The sequence below is a fragment of the Ranitomeya variabilis genome, chromosome 3, assembly GCF_051348905.1.
Source record: "Ranitomeya variabilis isolate aRanVar5 chromosome 3, aRanVar5.hap1, whole genome shotgun sequence".
In the NCBI taxonomy this organism is placed as follows: domain Eukaryota; kingdom Metazoa; phylum Chordata; class Amphibia; order Anura; family Dendrobatidae; genus Ranitomeya; species Ranitomeya variabilis.
In genome coordinates, this window is record NC_135234.1 from 540,612,598 (window position 1) to 540,632,738 (window position 20,141).

A 20,141-nucleotide genomic window follows, 5' to 3' on the forward strand; every position below is an offset into this window, starting at 1 on the left:
AGGCCCCTTTCACACATCAGTTTTTTGCCATCAGTCGCAATCTGTCGAATTCTGAAAAAAACGGATCCGGCGACTGATGCCGCCGGATCCATTTTTTCTCATAGACTTGTATTAGCGACGGATTGCGATGGATGGCCTCACGTTTCATCCGTTGTTCACAGGATCCGACGAAAATTGTTTGTCTGGCGGCAGGAGACAATGGACAAAGTAACGTTTTTTGTGTATGTCGAAAAAACGGACAGCGATGGATCCAGCGGTGTCCATCGTTTGCTAGAATGGAAGCCTATGATGGAATCCGGCGACCACCTCCAGAGAGCTGCAGCATCAACTTGCTGCAGATGGTGTCACTGTGCATCGGTCAACTATACAACGCACTTTGCACAAGGAGAAGCTGTATGGGAGAGTGATGCGAAAGAAGCCGTTTCCGCAAGCACGCCACAAACAGAGACGGCTGAGGTATGCAAAACCACATTTGGAGAAGCCAATTTCTTTTTGGAAGAAGGTCCTGTGGACTGATGAAACCAAGATTGAGTTGTTTGGTCATACAAAAAGGCGTTATGCATGGTGGCAAAAAAACACAGTGTGTTGTATAGTTGACCGATGCACAGTGACACCATCTGCAGCAAGTTGATTCTGCAGCTCTCTGGAGGTGGTCTGAGGATTGTCCTTGACTGATCTCACCATTCTTCTTCTCTGCCTTTCTGATGTTTTTCTTGGCCTGCCACTTCTGGCCTTAACAAGAGCTGTACCTGTGTTCTTCCATTTCCTTACTATGTTCCTCACAGTGGAAATTGACAGGTTAAATCTCTGAGACAGCTTTTTGTATCCTTCCCCTGAACAGCTATGTTGAATAATCTTTGTTTTCAGATCATTTGACAGTTGTTTTGAGGAGCCCATGATGCCACTCTTCAGAGGAGATTCAAACAGGAGAACAACTTGCAAGTGGCCACTTTAAGTAGCTTTTCTCATGGTTGCATACACCTGGCTATGAAGTTCAAAGCTCAATGAGGTTACAAAACCAAACAAAGTGCTTTAGTATGTCAGTATAAAGTAGGTAGGAGTATTTAAAACAAGAAAATGATAAGGGTGCTCATACTTATGCACCTGTCAAATTTTGTTTGAATGCAGATTGCACATTTTCTGTTAGTACAATAAACCTCATTTCAAGGCAGAAACATTACTGTGTCCAACAGTTATTAGATATATGAAACTGAAATAGCTGTTGCAAAAAAAACAATTTTTATAAAACATTAAGCTTAAGATTAATAGGGGTGCCCAAACTTTTTCATACAACTGTATATATATGTCATTGAGACATATATATATATATATATATATATATATATATATATATATATATATATATATATATATATATATATATATATATATAATTCAGCGCGATATAGCAGAAAAGCCGGTAATTCAATTGCCGGCTTTTCATTTCTCCTTCACAAACCCAACAGGATATGAGCCATGGTTTACATACAGTAAACCATCTCATATCCCTTTTTTTTGCATATTCCACACTACTAATGTTAGTAGTGTGTATTTGCAAAATTTGGGCGCTGTAGCAGGTAAAATAAAGGGTTAAATCGCGGAAAAAATTGGCGTGGGCTCCCGCGCAATTTTCTCCACCAGAGTGGTAAAGCGTGTAAAATATTACAACACCCTGTGTCTTTATTTCATTAAAGGACTTTGTAATAATGTGTGTGTTTTCTTAACCATTTCGTACTATTGTATTAATAATGGATAGGTGTCAGAATTGACGCCTCTCCATTATTAATCTGGCTTAATGTCACCTTACAATAGCAAGGTGACATTAACCCTTCATTACCCCATATCCCACCGCTACATGGGAGTGGGAAGAGTGGCCAACTGCCAGAATAGGCGCATCTTCCAGATGTGCCTTTTCTGAGGTGGCTGGGGCAGATGTTTGTAGCCAGGGGGGCCAATAACCATGGACCCTCTCTAGGCTATTAATATCTGCCCTCAGTCACTGGCTTTACCACTCTGGCGGAGAAAATTGCGCGGGAGCCCACGCCAATTTTTTCCGCGATTTAACCCTTTATTTTACAAGCTACAGCGCCCAAATTTTGCACATACACACTACTAACATTAGTAGTGTGGAATATGCAAAAAAAAAAAAGGGATATGAGATGGTTTACTGTATGTAAACCATGTCTCATATCCTGTCGGGTTTGTGAAGGAGAAAGAAAAAGCCGGCAATTGAATTACCGGCTTTTCTATATAACACGCTGCGTATTTCTCGCAAGTCACACTGCTGGTCCGTGTGTAATCCGTATTTTTCTCACCCCCATAGACTTTCATTGGCATATTTTTTGCGCAATACACTGAAAAACGCAGCATGCTGCGATTCTCTACGGCCGTACAAGACCGTATATTACGGATGCGTAATATACGGCTGATAGGAGCTGCCCCATAGAGATTCATTGGGCCGTGTGTAATGTGTATTTTATGGATGTATTTTCTGCGCTCATACGTCTGTAAAACTCGCTAGTGTGACCCCGGCCTAATAAGTCTGAAAATCTTATTAATAATCATGACCAACTATATTTTTGTACAAACATGAAGAAAAATATAATTAGCATAATTCTATAATGATTCTATAATGATTCTTCTAAAGACACATAAAGAAAATAGATAAAACAAATTCATCTTGTAGATGATTAATCTAGAAAATGTCTTAATAATCCTATTAGGTCACCCTGAGCTGATGGGGGTTGTTATTAAATATTTCAGTATTCACCCAGCAATGAGCATTTACCTAGCAATTATTTCACCAACAGAAATGTATCACGGTGAGTCCCAGTAATGGAGTTTGTCAGCAGGGTAACTGCAATATAAAAATATTGGACTATTTTTTGATTGATAATATGCAATATTTTGTCTGACTGCATATGTACCCTAATATCACTAAAAGACCATTTGACACAGTGGAGAAATTATATCATATAGGAATTTTGTGTCTCCCTACATTATGCTGGCCTCTGTTTGCTTGGTCTGAGGCACCAATCTGTTTTATTTTATTTTGTAGTATATATTTGTTGAATAAATAAATGTATTGTTTTAATATTGTGGTTCAGAAACACTTCTTCATCCTAATATGGCTAATTACAGAAGGATCTATATGTTCTAAAGAGCAGTATATGTACGGCGGTGACATTTCTGTGCGGTGATCGGGTTACGATGGCTGCTGTCCCCGACACCAGACCATCCCTGCACATCGCCCTGGGGGTCTGTACCATCCCCCACATCTGCGATCGCTGTGATTGGCTGGTCACTTCTGATCAGTCAATCACAGCAATATGTCAATAAAGTAAAAAAACAAAACCATGTGATATGCTATCATCGGTGCTGTGTGACACAGCACCAATCACAACTGTCACAATAGGTGGGGTGATCACGACGTCACCTCACCTGATTAGCCCCTGATTGGCTGAATAATAGTTTCTGGTCAATCAGCACCAAAGGGGTTAAAAAATCATACAGTGTAGTTTTAGAGGTAGCGTAGCTGGCGTCACAGTGTTAGTGACGATTGATCTTATTTTAGAGAAAAAAAATTGTACAGAGCATTTTTATATGTAACGTGTTAGTGTAGCCGGCGTCAGGGTTTGGTGATGTCCAATCTTGTTTTAGAAAAAAAAAAAAAGTATAGAGTAGTTTTATAGGTAGTTAGGTAGCGTCTTTTTTTGCATTAAACACCCTGCTATCGCCGAGTAATTTCTAGCGCATTAGGGGAGCGTACGTCACACGGCTGGTGACGTTCAAGTTTCTTATGTAAAAAAAATAATTAGCTGCGTCGAGTAAATTTTTAGCGAGTGCATTAGGGAAGCGTACGTTACAGCATTGTTGACGTTCGTTTTTGTCCTAGTGAGCTGATCATTCATTCTCAAAATTCTCAATTCACCGGTAAAATCTGTTTTCAGTGAATACAGACTTTCCCATTACTGAGATCGGAGATGACAGTTCGTGCTCATGAAGTTCTATGCAGAACTGTAACTGTCATTGAATGACTGTGTCTGCCTCTCAATCCTCCTTCTCTCTCCATAGAATTTTAAAAGCACCAACTGTCATTTATCTCAGTAATGTGAAAATCCGTCTTCATTGAACACAGGTTTTATCCATGAATTGAGAGTGAAAAATAAAATCCTGGAGGTGAAAGAAGAAAATTTCTCTAATAAGATATTTTACAAAGTTGATTATTTTCAAGTGTATGAAACAAAAAATAACATGACAGTTACTCTTTAAGGTGCATTTACACTGAAAGATTATCATGAATGAGCATTACTAGGAATGCTTGTTTACCTTTGCATATAAACAGTCTGCCCATAACCTGTTGAAGGAGCAAAAGCTCCTTCATTGGGTTAAATAATCTTTTGTGAAGCATTATTATTGGCAGCAGATCATGCTGTATAAACAGGAACTGTGGTGCCGAGAACAATGATAGCCTAGGCACACTGAACGATTTAGTAAAGCTTTTACTTTTTTTTTAAATTTAGTACATGTTTTATACAGATTTATACCGTATATATTCGAGTATAAGCTGACCCGAGTATAAGCCGAGGCACCTAATTTTGCCACGAAAAACTGGGTACGCTTATTGGTTCGAGTATAAGCTGGGTATGCATTGTCCGCTCATCACTGTCCTGGTATGCATGGCTCCCCCATTCCTGTCCTGGTATGCATGGCTCCATCACCGCTGTCCTGGTATGTATGGCTCCCCCATCGCTATCCTGGTATGTATGGCTCCCCGTTTCTGTCATTTTATGCATGGCTCCTTATCCCCTATCCTTGTATGCATGGCTCACCGGTCCCTGTCTTTGTTTGCATAGCTCCCCCATCGCTGTCCTTGTATGCATAGCTCCTTATCCCCTATCCTTGTATGCATGCTTCCTATTAAAAAACCCAAACATCTTACTCACCTTCCTGCGCGCCCTTGATGCATCTAATTCTGGCGCCAGCAGCTCTTCATGCCAAGCGATCAGGTGGCCCACTCATTAAGATAATTAAGGTAATGAACATTCACTGTCCTTGTATGCATGGCTCCTTATCCCCTATCCTTGTATGCATGCTTCCTATTAAACAAACCTAAACATCTTACTCACCTTCCTGTGCGCCCTTGATGCATCTGGTGCCAGCAGCTCTTCCTGTCAACCGATCAGGTGGCCCACTCATTAAAGGTAATTAAGGTAATGGACATTCACTCCACGCCTATGGGAGTGGAGAGGCATGCATATTCATTACCTTAAAGAGCGGTGCCACATGTTCGCTCGGCCGGAAATGCTGCTGGCGCCGGAACCAATGAGATGCAGTGAGGGCACGCAGGAAGGGGAGTAGGATGTCTGCCGGAAGCCGGTGGCTGCGGGTGTCACTGTGCACGGTATAAGAGAAATTAATATTCATTTCTCTTTAGCAGCGGGCACAGTTACAGCCGCAGCCTCCAGCTCGTGCCTCCTGTGACCCGCTGCTCTGCCACTCCCCCTCCCCCATTGGCTCTCTGGGACAATTGACTCATGTTTAACCCCTTTCTGCCAGCTGACGGAATAGTACGTCAGCTGGCAGAACACCTGCTTTAAGGTGGGCTCCGGCGGTGAGCCCACCTTAAAGCCGCGACATGTCAGCTGTTTTGTACAGCTGACATGTGCGAGCAATGAGCGCGAGCGGAATCGCGATCCGCCCACGCCCATTAACTAGTTAAATGCCGCCGTCAAGCGCTGACAGCGGCATTTAACTACCGCTCCCGGCCACGCGGCCGTAAGTGCTCGCACCGCTGACCCCCGTCACATGATCGGGGGTCAGCGGTGCATTGCCATAACAACCAGAGGTCTCCTTGAGACCTCTATGGTTGTTGATGGCCGATTGCTTTGAGCGCCACCCTGTGGTCGGCGCTCAAAGTACACCACCATTTCTACTACATAGAGGTGATCTGTACTTCACCTCTATGTAGCAGAGCCGATCGTGTAGTGCATGCTTCTAGCCTCCTATGGAGGCTATTGAAGCATGCCAAAATTTAAAAAAAAAAGTGTTTAAAAATATAAAAAAATAAAAAATATATAAAAGTTCAAATCACCCCCCTTTCGCCCCAATCAAAATAAAACAATTAAAAAAAAAATAAACATACACATATTTGGTATCGCCGCGTTCAGAATTGCCCGATCTATCAGCAAAAACAAAGGATTAACCTGACCGCTAAATGACGTAGTGAGAAAAAAAATCAAAACGCCAAAATTAAATTTTTTTGGCCGCCGCGACATTGCATTAAAATGCAATAACGGGCGATCAAAAGAATGTATGCACACCAAAATGGTATCATTAAAAATGCCAGCTCGGCACGCAAAAAATAAGCCCTCACCCGACCCCAGATCATGAAAATTGGAGACGCTACGGGTATCGGAAATTTTTTTTTACCACTTAGATAAAAAATAACCTAGACATGTTAGGTGTCTATGAACTCGTAATAATCTGGAGAATCATAATGGCAGGTTATTTTTAGCATTTGGTGAACCTAGCAAAAAAGCCAAACAAAAAACAAGTGTGAAATTGCACTTTTTTTGCAATTTCATCACACTTGGAATTTTTTTCCCGTTTTCTGTTACACGGCATGGTAAAACCAATGGTATCATTCAAAAGTACATCTCGTCCCGCAAAAAATAAGCCCTCACATGGCCATATTGACGGAAAAATAAAAAAGTTATGGCTCTGGGAAGGAGGGGAGCGAAAAACGAAAACGAAAAAACGGAAAAAGCTCCGGGGGTGAAGGGGTTAAGCCAAAGGGGGTGATTTCAGCACAAAAAAAGAGATAAAAAACTCAGCTTATACACGAGTATATACGGTACTTTTTTTTTTTTTTTTACAAAATTTGACACCTACTAGATCATGAAAGATTTCTGGGGAAAATGTTTCTCTTTTCTTGTTTGTTTTTTCCCTCTTCAACTGGGGCATAGGAGTCCTAGTTACAGGGGAAAGTAGTCCCCTGCTGTGCCATGGCATCACTGGCAGGGTTGATCTGGATCTACTAGGATCCAGCATCTCTGTTGTGCAGAGGAGCAACCCAGTGATCATGTGATTGCCAGGTCCTACTGAAGCTTTGGTAATGCTGATACTTCCAACTGCTGCCTATCGCTCACTGAACGCTAAGTAGCAGGCAAAAGATAAAGCACAAACGACTTATGTCTTCTACCCTGGGTCCCCAGCTGAGACTGACAGCCAAGCACTGGAAAAAGTTCTAGATTGCAAGAGCTTTAATCATGTGCATTAAAATGACAATGGCATGGAGTTAATTAAAGCCAATGACCAAGTGCCATAACTTTATGGCACTTGGTGTCTTTCTGCTTAATGTTTACTCTTGTAAATACTTACACTGACTATCTCAATATACCATTACTGGCATGCCATATGTAAATAACAGTGAGAACATCAGACTAACTACTGGAATCAAATCAACAAAAGTTTGTCCATAAACATCAAAGAAAAACAAGCAAAGTGTCACTATAACATAGTAACATAGTAACATAGTAACATAGTTAGTAAGGCCGAAAAAAGACATTTGTCCATCCAGTTCAGCCTATATTCCATCAGAATAAATCCCAAGATCTACATCCTTCTACAGAACCTAATAATTGTATGATACAATATTGTTCTGCTCCAGGAAGACATCCAGGCCTCTCTTGAACCCCTCGACTGAGTTCGCCATCACCACCTCCTCAGGCAAGCAATTCCAGATTATCACTGCCCTAACAGTAAAGAATCCTCTTCTATGTTGGTGGAAAAACCTTCTCTCCTCCAGACGCAAAGAATGCCCCCTTGTGCCCGTCACCTTCCTTGGTATAAACAGATCCTCAGCGAGATATTTGTATTGTCCCCTTATATACTTATACATGGTTATTAGATCGCCCCTCAGTCGTCTTTTTTCTAGACTAAATAATCCTAATTTCGCTAATCTATCTGGGTATTGTAATTCTCCCATCCCCTTTATTAACTTTGTTGCCCTCCTTTGTACTCTCTCTAGTTCCATTATATCCTTCCTGAGCACCGGTGCCCAAAACTGGACACAGTACTCCATGTGCGGTCTAACTAGGGATTTGTACAGAGGCAGTATAATGCTCTCATCATTTGTATCCAGATCTCTTTTAATGCACCCCATGATCCTGTTTGCCTTGGCAGCTGCTGCCTGGCACTGGCTGCTCCAGGTAAGTTTATCATTAACTAGGATCCCCAAGTCCTTCTCCCTGTCAGATTTACCCAGTGGTTTCCCGTTCAGTGTGTAATGGTGATATTGATTCCTTCTTCCCATGTGTATAACCTTACATTTATCATTGTTAAACCTCATCTGCCACCTTTCAGCCCAAGTTTCCAACTTATCCAGATCCATCTGTAGCAGAATACTATCTTCTCTTGTATTAACTGCTTTACATAGTTTTGTATCATCTGCAAATATCAATATTTTACTGTGTAAACCTCCTACCAGATCATTAATGAATATGTTGAAGAGAACAGGTCCCAATACCGACCCCTGCGGTACCCCACTGGTCACAGCGACCCAGTTAGAGACTATACCATTTATAACCACCCTCTGCTTTCTATCACTAAGCCAGTTACTAACCCATTTACACACATTTTCCCCCAGACCAAGCATTCTCATTTTGTGTACCAACCTCTTTTGCGGCACGGTATCAAACGCTTTGGAAAAATCGAGATATACCACGTCCAATGACTCACCGTGGTCTAGCCTATAGCTTACCTCTTCATAAAAACTGATTAGATTGGTTTGACATGAGCGATTTCTCATAAACCCATGCTGATATGGAGTTAAACATTTATTCTCATTGAGATAATCCAGAATAACATCCTTCAGAAACCCTTCAAATATTTTACCAACAGTAGAGGTTAGACTTACTGGCCTATAATTTCCAGGTTCACTTTTAGAGCCCTTTTTGAATATTGGCACATATAGATAATGCACATCAAAAATGCCACCCAATCTACACTGTCAAGATCAGGTAAGCAAAGTGAGAATCGATATTGATTAAATAAAATATATATTTTTATTGCTTAATCAAATATAAAAATCAAACTTTTATGAAAACAGATGACTCTAGTATGAGGGACAAAAAAATGGTAAACAAATGCATACTGCTAGTTACCCTATATAAGAATAAGGCTCTATGGTAACATATGAATAACATAGAACCCTATCACAAATGCTAATGTTTATAGACCCAAATATAATTATATACTCATAAAAGCCTTGTGCTTACTAAAGTACAAGTGCTTTGGGAAGGATAATATAGTAAAGTGCAAGTGATAGTTTACTTTTAATGAAGAGCCAGTGTAACCTGGGCTATTGCAGAGCCTGACATGTGTCCCTCTGCCTCCACGCGCGTTTCGTCCACACTTCCTCAGGGGCATCTGGAATGCAATACTCTAGTGCAGATTTCCTACAGACCTCCAGTTCTAACAGTATCTTTCATTATTTCTGCTAAGCCACCAGTTTATCTAATAATAATACCCTTATTAGTTATTGCTGACTGATCACAGATTGTCATTGACTAAAATAAAGTCTGTTGTGTTTGAATTTTGCAGGACAAAAAAAGAGCTTTCATTGAATAAAAGACCCTTCAACCAAGAATGGCCTTTCATCTGATAAATTTTAGCCATAAAAGATTGTTTCTTTGCCACCTGGTTACCAACATCCGAGGTAAAGGTACAGTGCAAGTCGGTGTATAGAGCGGGCTCACGTGATATTTGGTAAATTGAATGGTGTCTCACAAACACAAAACCTCATATGTCTATGTAGACAGAAAAAAAAAAAATGATGACTCTGGGAAGAAGAGGAGGAAAAAATGCAAATGTAAAAAATGGAAACTGGTGTATCGGGAAGGGGTTAAACAACCGTAATACCTAATGTAGACTGAAATATTTATGGATGCATCTAGATATCATTTACCAGACCATGGTTGTTTGTTCAGCCATCAGCCTACTTCTATCTACTGTGGTCACGTATTGTGCTCACATTGTGTTTTTTTCCATGCCAACAAGGACACTATGACCATAGAATGTGAATTCAAACTAATAGAGGCTCCTGTAACATTGGAAACTGCTAACATTTGACAAAAAGGCTACTGTGACATAAATATAATTTTAGATTTTTTTTCATGTTGGCGTTATCACATTTTCTATAGAGTGTTACTTTAAAAATGAATATAATTTAAATGCCAGACATTCAGTTACATTTGAAGGTGTCATATGATGGGCAGTGTTCTGCATTCACTTCTATCTCACAATGTTAACAAGCTGAACTGAAATTCAACCGCAGTTTTGCTCTATGGCTATTCTGCTATAGGCGTACTATTGTGACTGCATGGCTGAAAGATTCGGGCCTTTTACAACTTTTTTGACAGATATTCTTTTTAAAATGACTACTGGGTATGTTCTCTTGGAGGTTTTATTTTTTGCTGATTTTTTTGAGCAGAAACTAAACTTTCCAACTCTTCAATCCAAACTCGGAGTTTTTGAACTACTCTTGGTTTTTAGAGAGTTTCTTCTGTAAAAACTCATCAAAAAACCCCTCAGTGTGATCACAACTTTAACGTGAACCTGGCCATATGGAAATGTAAAATATAAGCTTCTTGTCATGAAAGTAACACATTTTGTGAAAAATAGTCTCTGCAGCATAACTTACAGTGGAGATAAGTAAAAATGTCCTTTTCATTTAAATTCCCCTTTTTCACGAGTTATGTGAATCCGGCAGTTCTTGCTGAAAATACCTCGGCTGGTAACAAAACACAGTTTTAAAGAAATGTGTTTTTGGTGTGTGCCAAGACCCTGGCAGACTTTTTAGAGATTGCCTTATCCTTAGATGTAACTCATTTATTATTTAAAAGAAATAAAATGCCAAGTGACATACGTAAACCTTTGAGTATTGGCATTTTAAAAGCAACCAAACAAGAAGAAGAAAGGCATTGTTTGTATATTGTTTGTATTTGAATAATTTATTGGTAACCCAAGCGAGGCTTCATAAGAAATACAATATTAATTCATATTTACTTACATGTATAAAGAACTACATTCACTTCCACCCACAAGAAATGACAGATTTCTGTCATGGTGGATATATGCTTTTGAATCCTGACAAAACACAACCTGAGATACAAAATCTGATAGATTAAGATCATTTCCTTTAATATAACAGAAACATTCCAATTCATGTGTGTAAAAAGCTAAAACACTGAGGGGTCTTAGTCAACATCCAAAACGTGCTTTAGTGATGGAGAGACGGAAGGAGCTTCGCCGCTCCTCTCCCCTGCCGTCTTTCTGAGACAATGACTCATGTGTAAGCTGAGGGGGGCGTTTTCAGCACATACACGAGTATATACAGTAAGAGGGGTAAAGCCTGCGGTCAGGACTCGGGTTCCCTTTAACAGTACTGTCTCAAACATAAACTTTGTGCATACAGATGTAGCAGCCAACAACTAGATGACCATCTAGATGACCAACTACCATGCTACAGTAATAATGTAGCACATTTATAAATTCCATACTAAAAGAATGAAGTTTATCATATTTTTTCCTGTTCGTTCATCTTTTATTATTTTTGATTCATTCATTGTTTTAACAGTAATTTTGCAGCTAAAAGCCAAAAGCCTTGTAATAAACGGCTTGAATACAACTAATAAAAACCGAAGCATCCCATCTAGACATGTTTTGTGGCACCATACCTGCTCGTTGTACATGACCCCCAGTGTGTACAGAACATGAGGATAAATAAACTTTGTGTTGGTTGTCGATACAAACCTGATCAATACAACACAGCCAATATGAGACAAGCAAAGTACTGCTGAGCCCAAAGGCAAATAACACAGTGAAGGCATAATTAAAACATTTGTTTTACAATACTGTCTGATGCACAAACAACAGTCAAAAACATTGAAAATGATAAAAATGCAGTGAAATCAAACAATACAAAAACCCCAAAGACATAAAAAAACGGACAAAGTAAATACAGAAGCAAATGCCTTTTATGTACTTTTCACAGTTATTCAAGTTCCTTACAGGTTTAATTTTGTAAATGAAATGTCTCAAAACATTTTTAAATCACTGAATATTTACACAGTTTTAAAGCTCAAACATTTTTTCATTGCTAGCCACATTGTGAAAAATAAAGACTAATAATAAATACTTTATATAAAAGTACTTTACCGTAGGGAATTCTTAATGGTAAGTATTTGGTCAGCATGAATCATGTTAATATATATTCCAACCTCTGCTGGCCATTGCAGACTGTGTGCAAAATGAATGGCCATAATTTTAAAAATATCTTTCTGATGTCTTAAATTTATATTATAATTTTTTTAGAAATAAATAATAGCATGTACTGTAATCACATTGTTGGAAAGCCTAAGCTAACAATAGTGATACAATTACAATAATAATCATATTTTTTAAATATTATTTTTGTTTAAGCAGCAAATACAAGTAATTTGCATATACCATAATTACTAGAACTATTCTGAATAATGTAACTACATTATTCAGCTCTGATTCTTAAATGGAATCAATCAGTAGGATCAACCCCTCTAAGCCGTCTATATAGGCATGTAGGTCATAGGATGCTGAATAAAGTGATACGTTGATATCTGTGATCCAATGTCTTATTCCAGAGAAATTGACATTTTTCTTATATGTAAATGAGCTGTTAAAGACTATGTGCCGCACACTGATCTGCCCGAGAATCTGCTTGTAAGGCTTATTTTTAATGAAAGAAGACATTACCACTGTGAGACAAGTAACTAACACAGAACTGGAGAATGAACTTTGTCTCATAACAATCACGTTAGCAGCTGCAGCTCTCACAGCTCTGCTGTATTGTTACCTATTAAAACCCTGTCTGCCTGTGAGATGGAAGCTGAAGCCCTGAGAAGACACCTGCAGATGTGGCAAATATAATCACACAGCTCTGCAGTGAGATCAGGAGAGCAGAGAGCGACCATCATGGATCACTCTGGTAACTCCCCCTTTTACTTAAAACAAGCTCTGGAGGCAGATTCTCCTTTACATTAAAAAAAATGTTGATCTGTCTGGAATAAGACATCAGATCACACATATCCCGGTATCCTTTTATTCAGCTTCTTATTATCCATATAAATGGCTTAGGAAAGTTGATCCTACTGACAGATTTGCTATATTGCAGATATCCGGGCAAAACGAAAAGTTAATTGTTGGCTTAAAGCTTTAAAAAATAGCAAACTAAGTTATACTCATCTACTGGCACAAAAAAAAATATGCTGCAGGGTCTGTGCTTACAGAGGAAGAATAGCAGTCATCATTCTACCTGTAGGAGGACTGCTGCTGCCTGTAATTGACTGCAATGCTCAGCTAGCTAGTGCACCGTGTCATTGGATGATTTTCTAATGACATGCTGCTCAAATCACCTGATTGCTGCAGCTAATCACAGGCTGTGGTGGTTCTGCTGCTGGTAGAACGGTGTTGCTTCCTCCTCTTGCTGTGTAAGTAAAGACTACATAGTGGCCTACCCTGGATACAGATGGGTGCCAGTAGGTAAGTATCACTTAACTAAACTTTTCATTATGCCCAAATAACCCCTTTAGATCATTTTTGTATGTTAATAACTGTGCACCTTACCCAATATGATACACAATCACTCCTTTCACAAAAGCCGTTCTATAAGTGTAGAATAGACTAAAAGAGATCAAAGGTGATTTTTTTTGCTTTCATTTAGGAAAATAGCTTGCAGTCAACTATGGAATTGAAATGATATTTTCCCATATTTTTCTCCCAAGTCAAGCCAAGCCAAGCCACCTTGTTTTTTTTATAAATTGAAATAATACTGGGATAAAATTTGTACAATGTACTTTGTAAACTGATAAATAAAAAATATCTATTATCAAAAATATGGTCCTACAAAGAAATAAAAATATGCTATTAATCATCAGGTAATTAAAATGTACCTGTAAAAATGGCATGCATGTAGCTATAAGTGACTGACCCGTGAATATCATATGATATGATTACGTAATGCAATATTTTCTTAATACTTAACTAAACTTTTAAGATTTTTTTTTAAACATTTTTTAGGCACTTTGTTTGCCTGCAAGATCGGAGGGGGTCCAGGAAGATTGATGAAAAGCACAAAGTTTAATAGGCGCGGGAGCACACACTCCAGCCTGAGCAAGTGCACATAGAGGATTACAGATTTAACAGAAAGCCTATGATTCTCCATTGTCTATGTCTTTCTGTTGAATCCTTACTTTGTTCTAAGGGATTGTTTCCACTTGCGAGAAACACGTCCGTGTCTCGCATGTGGAAACCAAGCTCTGGCGCCGGCACTCCAGAGCGGAGCGTGCGGCAGCATAGGAACACATGGAGCTGCACGCTCCACTCCAATGTGCCGGCGCCAGAGCTTGGTTTCCACATGCGAGACACGGACGTGTTTCTCGCAAGTGGAAACAAGCCCTTAGGCAGAAGCTGTGATCCCACCTCCTGAGCGGCACTGATTGCATTATTTTAAGTGACCGGTGGGAGTCTTGGGACCCGGATTGGCACAAAAATGTAAAAAAAATTGTTAAAAGTTTAGTTAATTATTAAGACTGACCTTTCCCTTGGTTCCCCATTTTCTTTACACCCAGTCATTCATTGCACAAAGGTTAATAAATATCAAAGTGGAAGAAAGGAACCCCCAAAAAATAATGATTCTTATCTGAATTTTATTTAAAATGATAAATATTTTATGTATTTATTTTTAGTTTTTGTTAAAAGAATATTTTACTTTTCAAAACTAAGCAAAAATACAAGGTTTCTAGAAGTAAGACACAAGAAATGAGCAGAATTTTGTAGAAAATCTGCAATGATTTTCATCCTATGAACCATCACTACACAAGAAAGCATTATTAATTAAATTAACAGGTTTTGTAATGTTCGGACCTATCGAATAACATACGCTCTTGTAGCTGGAGTGTCTAATAGAGAAAGAGGTCCTCAATTTGAAGACTCCTTCTCTTCCTATTATTTTGTTTTTGCCAAGTATGGTTGTTTTATCAATTAGTATTTTTGGCATCCAGTTGCTTGATAGAATTTAGAGAAGATGTTTCAATCATTGTATAAGCCTCAACTGTATATTCTTAGTAAGTATTTGCCCCTATGAAGTAATGGATCACTCATCTATGTATAAAACATTCTTGAAACTTTGCAGTAAAATCACTATAGCATTTCACCGAAAATAAAGTATTAAACCTGCAAATATATTTTCTGCTTTTTCTTGATTAGATTATTTCACAGATAGAAATACAACAAACTAGAATATGTTTCACAGTGCCATGTATAATAGCAATATAAGTTCAATTTTTCTATTATAGCTGCAATATTATCTGGAACCTGCATTCCTTAAACCATCAAAGCTCATTTTAGGAAACCTGTCCCCACACCCAGACTGACAGCTCCACACATATACACCAACTTTCGTGCTTACATCCTACTTCACTTCTATCATGACACCAGGGCATCTCAGGTACTAGCATGTAGGATATAGTCTGATTCCTGCAGACTCCCCTGACATGGCTTGTCATCAATGCTCAGAATGACTCTTCTTCATACACAGTATTTAAATTGCGGCCTAAGTGTATACAAAAGCCAAACTTTGGTAATTTTCTAATTTTTCATTATTGTTTCACATATGTCGAATTGGGTAATGTGCAGCTTTTGGAAACTGGCCATGTTTACAATGTTAAGGTATTAATAAAAAAAAAGCACCATGTTTATCTTAGCTAGATATTATTAATGATAATAATCATATTTTTCATTGTTAATCATTTTTAAAGTGAATAAATCATACAATATCATAGTATTTTATTGATTTTTGGTTCATCTTTGATCGTTGGTTTCCTTGTATTCTTTCAGAAGTAAATTGGGATTTAAAGATTAAGACTAGAGATGAGCGAATTTGCTTGGGTTCCCTCTTATTCGGAAAACTATAGCGCTTGCCGAATAAGCTGCAGAGCAAACCCGGCTTTCTGGATTGCGCCGGCCGATCAGACGATCGGCGCCGCAGCTGCATGTGTTGCGGCTGTGTGACAGTCACGACACATGCATGGAGAGCCCATCAAACAGGATCACCATGCATGTGTCCTGACTGTGACATAGCTGTGACACATGCAACTGTGGCGCCGATCAGCTGATCAGTCGGTGCGTACCAGGAAGCCGGGTTCCCTGTGCAGCTTATTCGGCAAGCGCTATAGCTTTCCGAATAAGAGGGAGCCCTAGCAAATTCGCTCATCTCTAGTCTTAATCTTTAAATCCCAATTTACTTCTGAAAGAATACAAGTAAACCAACAATCAACATGTCCAGTTATATATTCGGCTATAGCTTGCCGAATAAGAGGGAACCTGTGCAGGTTCACCTTTACATACTGATATGATAAAAAGCCAGCTTTTTATATAAGTATGTCCTTTTCAGCAAATCAGTGTGGTTCTCGGTCCTGAGACCCCACCGATAGCTCAAACTGCCCCTGTGATTTGGCAGTTTAGGATACAGGAGTGCATGCTTCTTGCCTGAGTGCACACAGTATATGCTTTTTATTATATCCATACTTCATTCTTTGTGCACGCTCAGGCAAGAGCTATGAATTCCTGTCTCCTGGGTTGAGCAAATCTTGAGGTTTTTTGACCAATCAGGACTCTGATCCCCGCTAATCTGCTGGAAATGAAAAGGGCACAAATACATATGTACTGTATATAAAATGTATGAATGGATTTAATACTCTTTAAACAGAGCACCAGTTGAGTCTGGGGGATAGAATTATGCAATATTTCCATCCTAAAAGATAAAATATCTCCATTTTTAGAAGAGGGTGGGTTCTTCATTCTAGAAATTGTTAGAGGTCCCACCTAGTGTGTAGTTCATAACTTGTGCTTGGGGTGTCTTGAATATATAATATTGGCCATAATGACAATGAATTAGAAAGTCTCTCCACCCTGTAAAGGTGGTGGAATGCTTAGGGAAACCATTACCAAGGGAGGTGGTGGCATTCATTAATCATTAAATAAAGATAATGAGAGATATCAGGAAGCCTTTTGTCTTCCCCAGTAGCACTAACTGAGATGCACCTCAATTATAACTAGATGTCCTTTCAACCCTAGAAACAAACTATGAAAAAAAAGAACAGGAATGTTTAAAATTTACAACTGAGCATTAGTTTGCCATGTAAAAAGTTTTTCGTGATGTCTCACAGTAGTCTGGGTTCTCCGATGTATTGTCCTTACATATCAAGCAGGTCATCACCACTTTCATCGCTCTCCACAGTAAGTTGTCTTGTCCACCATTTCTTGACTTCTGAGCCACAAGAGATAGCATCAGACATGGCATTTATCTTGCCCATTGCAGATATCATATTGGAACGACCTCCGATGCGCAGGTTGACAGAAGATACAGAGTGACTTATAGGTTTTGGTGCTGTGGAACACACAAAATTAAGTGATTTATGAACTATAAACCACAGGTCATGTAGTTGTAAAATGGTTATATATGCAAAGATCAATTTGAGGACATCTCATGGGTGAACTCAAGTTATTAGATAAATGTTAAAAAATCTGTAAAATGATCGTTCCGATTGCTTATTATAAAAAAATCATTAATTATGGTCAATTGTAAGCAAAATGTATATTACTATATAATTTATTTCTACATACCTGCTGGTAGATGCCATTGTCCAACTCTTCTGGAGCGCATTACGCCTTCAATAGAATCTTGATGATCTCTCATGAGATCAGAAAAGGTGGGGCTGAGAAGTTTGGGTTGACTGCTTGTCTATAAAAAAATATATATGAAATATAAAACTTTTGTGTTTTGCTAATTAAATGTATTTAGGAATTTATTTATAATGACATTTCCTTCAGTTATTTATATTTTTCTATTCCTGAAAAACCACTTGGAAGAGAATTGACACATTACTAAAGACATTGCCGTATATGGTAGTTACCTATAGGTCGACAGTTTTCTTTATTTTGGATGAGAGCTAATTTGTATACATTTTAAAATACAGCATTGCCTGTTAGATTTCCAACATCAATATAATCTCCACAAGGAGAACCAGTACCTTCCAACACTCTAAGTACAAGAAATCTGCATATCTTAGATTTTTGTGAAATTTGTTTGAAATAATTTTAAAACATACATATAATTAAAAATAAAGTTAGGGTATGTTCACACGTTCCTGATTTCCCTCCTTTTTTTCAGGACTAAAAACCGCAGCTCTTGGCAGAAAACGCAGGTGCGTTTTTGGTGCGGTTTTTGGTGCGTTTTTTGATGCGGTTTTTAGTGCGGTTTTTTATGCAGTTTTCTCTGCATTTTGTCTGTGTTTGACACAAATAAAGCTTTAACTGCAGTGGGGGAAAAAAAAAAAGAAATTATGTCATTTCCTTGTCCAACCCTTTTCTTCTTCCATCCTCCATTTTGGGACTAAACACCAAAATGAGTGGACGTGTTTTAAATGACAGCGCTCCGCAGAGTGCTGAGCGTAGGCCAGATCACAGCCCGCGGATCCAGCTCTATCCAGCTATTTAAGTCTACGTTCACATTTGCGGTCTGCGCCGCAGCGTCGGGCGCCGCAGCGTCGCCGCATGCGTCATGCGCCCCTATATTTAACATGGGGGCGCATGGACATGCGTCGCACTTGCGTTTTGCGCCGCATGCGTCATCTGCATCCGGGCGCAGAGGACGCAGCAAGTTGCATTTTTGCTGCGTCCAAAATCAATCAAAAAAAGGACGCATGCGGCGCAAAACGCAGCGTTGTGCATGCGTTTTGCTGCGTTTTTGTTTGCGTTGTGTGTTGCGGCGCCGACGCTGCGGCGCACAACGCAAATGTGAACATAGCCTAAGTGCCATGTATTTCAGTGCCACGTATTTCAGTGCCACGTATTTAAGTGCCACGTATCACGTATTTCAGTGCCACGTATTTCATTGCAACGTATTTCAGTGCCACGTATTTCAGTGCCACGTATTTAAGTGCCACGCATTTAACTGCCACGTATTTAAGTGCCACGTATCATGTATTTCAGTGCCACGTATCACGTATTTAAGTGCCACGTATTTAAGTGCCATGTATCACGTATTTAAGTGCCACGTATTTAAGTGCCACGTATCACGTATTTCAGTGCCACGTATCACGTATTTCAGTGCCACGTATCACGTATTTAAGTGCCACGTATTTAAGTGCCACATATTTAACTGCCACGTATTTAAGTGCCACGTATCACGTATTTCAGTGCCACGTATCACGTATTTAAGTGCCACGTATCACGTATTTCAGTGCCACGTATCACACATATATATAACGTATAACGTATAACACACTGACAGGAGCCATAGTTCCTGTCGGTGTGTCACTGCGCATGCGCGAGCGAGTTTACCGGCGGTCATTGACCCCGGCACTCTCGCTTAACGGCAGTGCTGTGTGGGAAAGTTCAACGCAGCTGTACTGCCGTTAACCGAGACGCCGGAGCCATTGAACTCCGGAACAGTACGCGATACACTGCTAGGAGCTTCGCTCCTGGCAGTGTATCGCCGGAGAGCAGCCGATCGGCGTGGGACACTCGTTTTATGGATTCTGCGGACAGGGAGTATGAATTTGATTTTTTATTTTGGGATTTTTTTCTAGGGGATCGAGGGCTTCGCCTACCAGTGTGCTGTTGGTGAGTATATACTCTGTGTTATATGTTGTATGTACTGTGTGTCATGTATGTGTATTGTGTGTGTTTTGTGTAACTTTACAACTGTGCTAAGTCGCCGGACACAGGGACAACTCTCCCATCCTAATACCGGATGGGAGTAGTAGTCCCATACGGCGACTTAGCACAATGGTGGCACTAGCGTCGCATGGGGACACACACACACATACACACACACACACACACACACATACCAAATCAATCAAACGGCCGACACGATCCCCATGCGACGGTATGCCTCCATGTCTCTCCGCCCAAGCACTTCCGCCCACGCACTTCCGGCCGCTTCCCCGCACTTCCTGCTGCAGCGGTTCTGCACCACAAACCGCAATAAAATCCGCATATATATTTTTGATCTGCGGGTTTTACTGCGGGTTTGA

The 20,141-nt window shown here is 39.6% G+C and overlaps 1 protein-coding gene across 4 annotated transcripts in view; it reads right to left on the bottom strand.

Moving 5' to 3' along the window:
• Positions 1-16,315: 16,315 nt before the first annotated feature.
• Positions 16,316-20,141, bottom strand: part of NALCN (sodium leak channel, non-selective) — a 930,735-nt gene continuing 926,909 nt past the window's right edge. For all 4 annotated transcript variants that reach the window (XM_077297076.1, XM_077297075.1, XM_077297074.1 and 1 more), the window contains 2 exons: positions 17,725-17,842; positions 16,316-17,488 (listed from right to left, as the gene is read on the bottom strand). In XM_077297076.1, the coding sequence (XP_077153191.1) occupies positions 17,295-17,488; positions 17,725-17,842 (312 nt within the window). In that variant the 3' untranslated portion in view covers positions 16,316-17,294. The remainder of the gene's footprint in view (positions 17,489-17,724; positions 17,843-20,141) is intronic.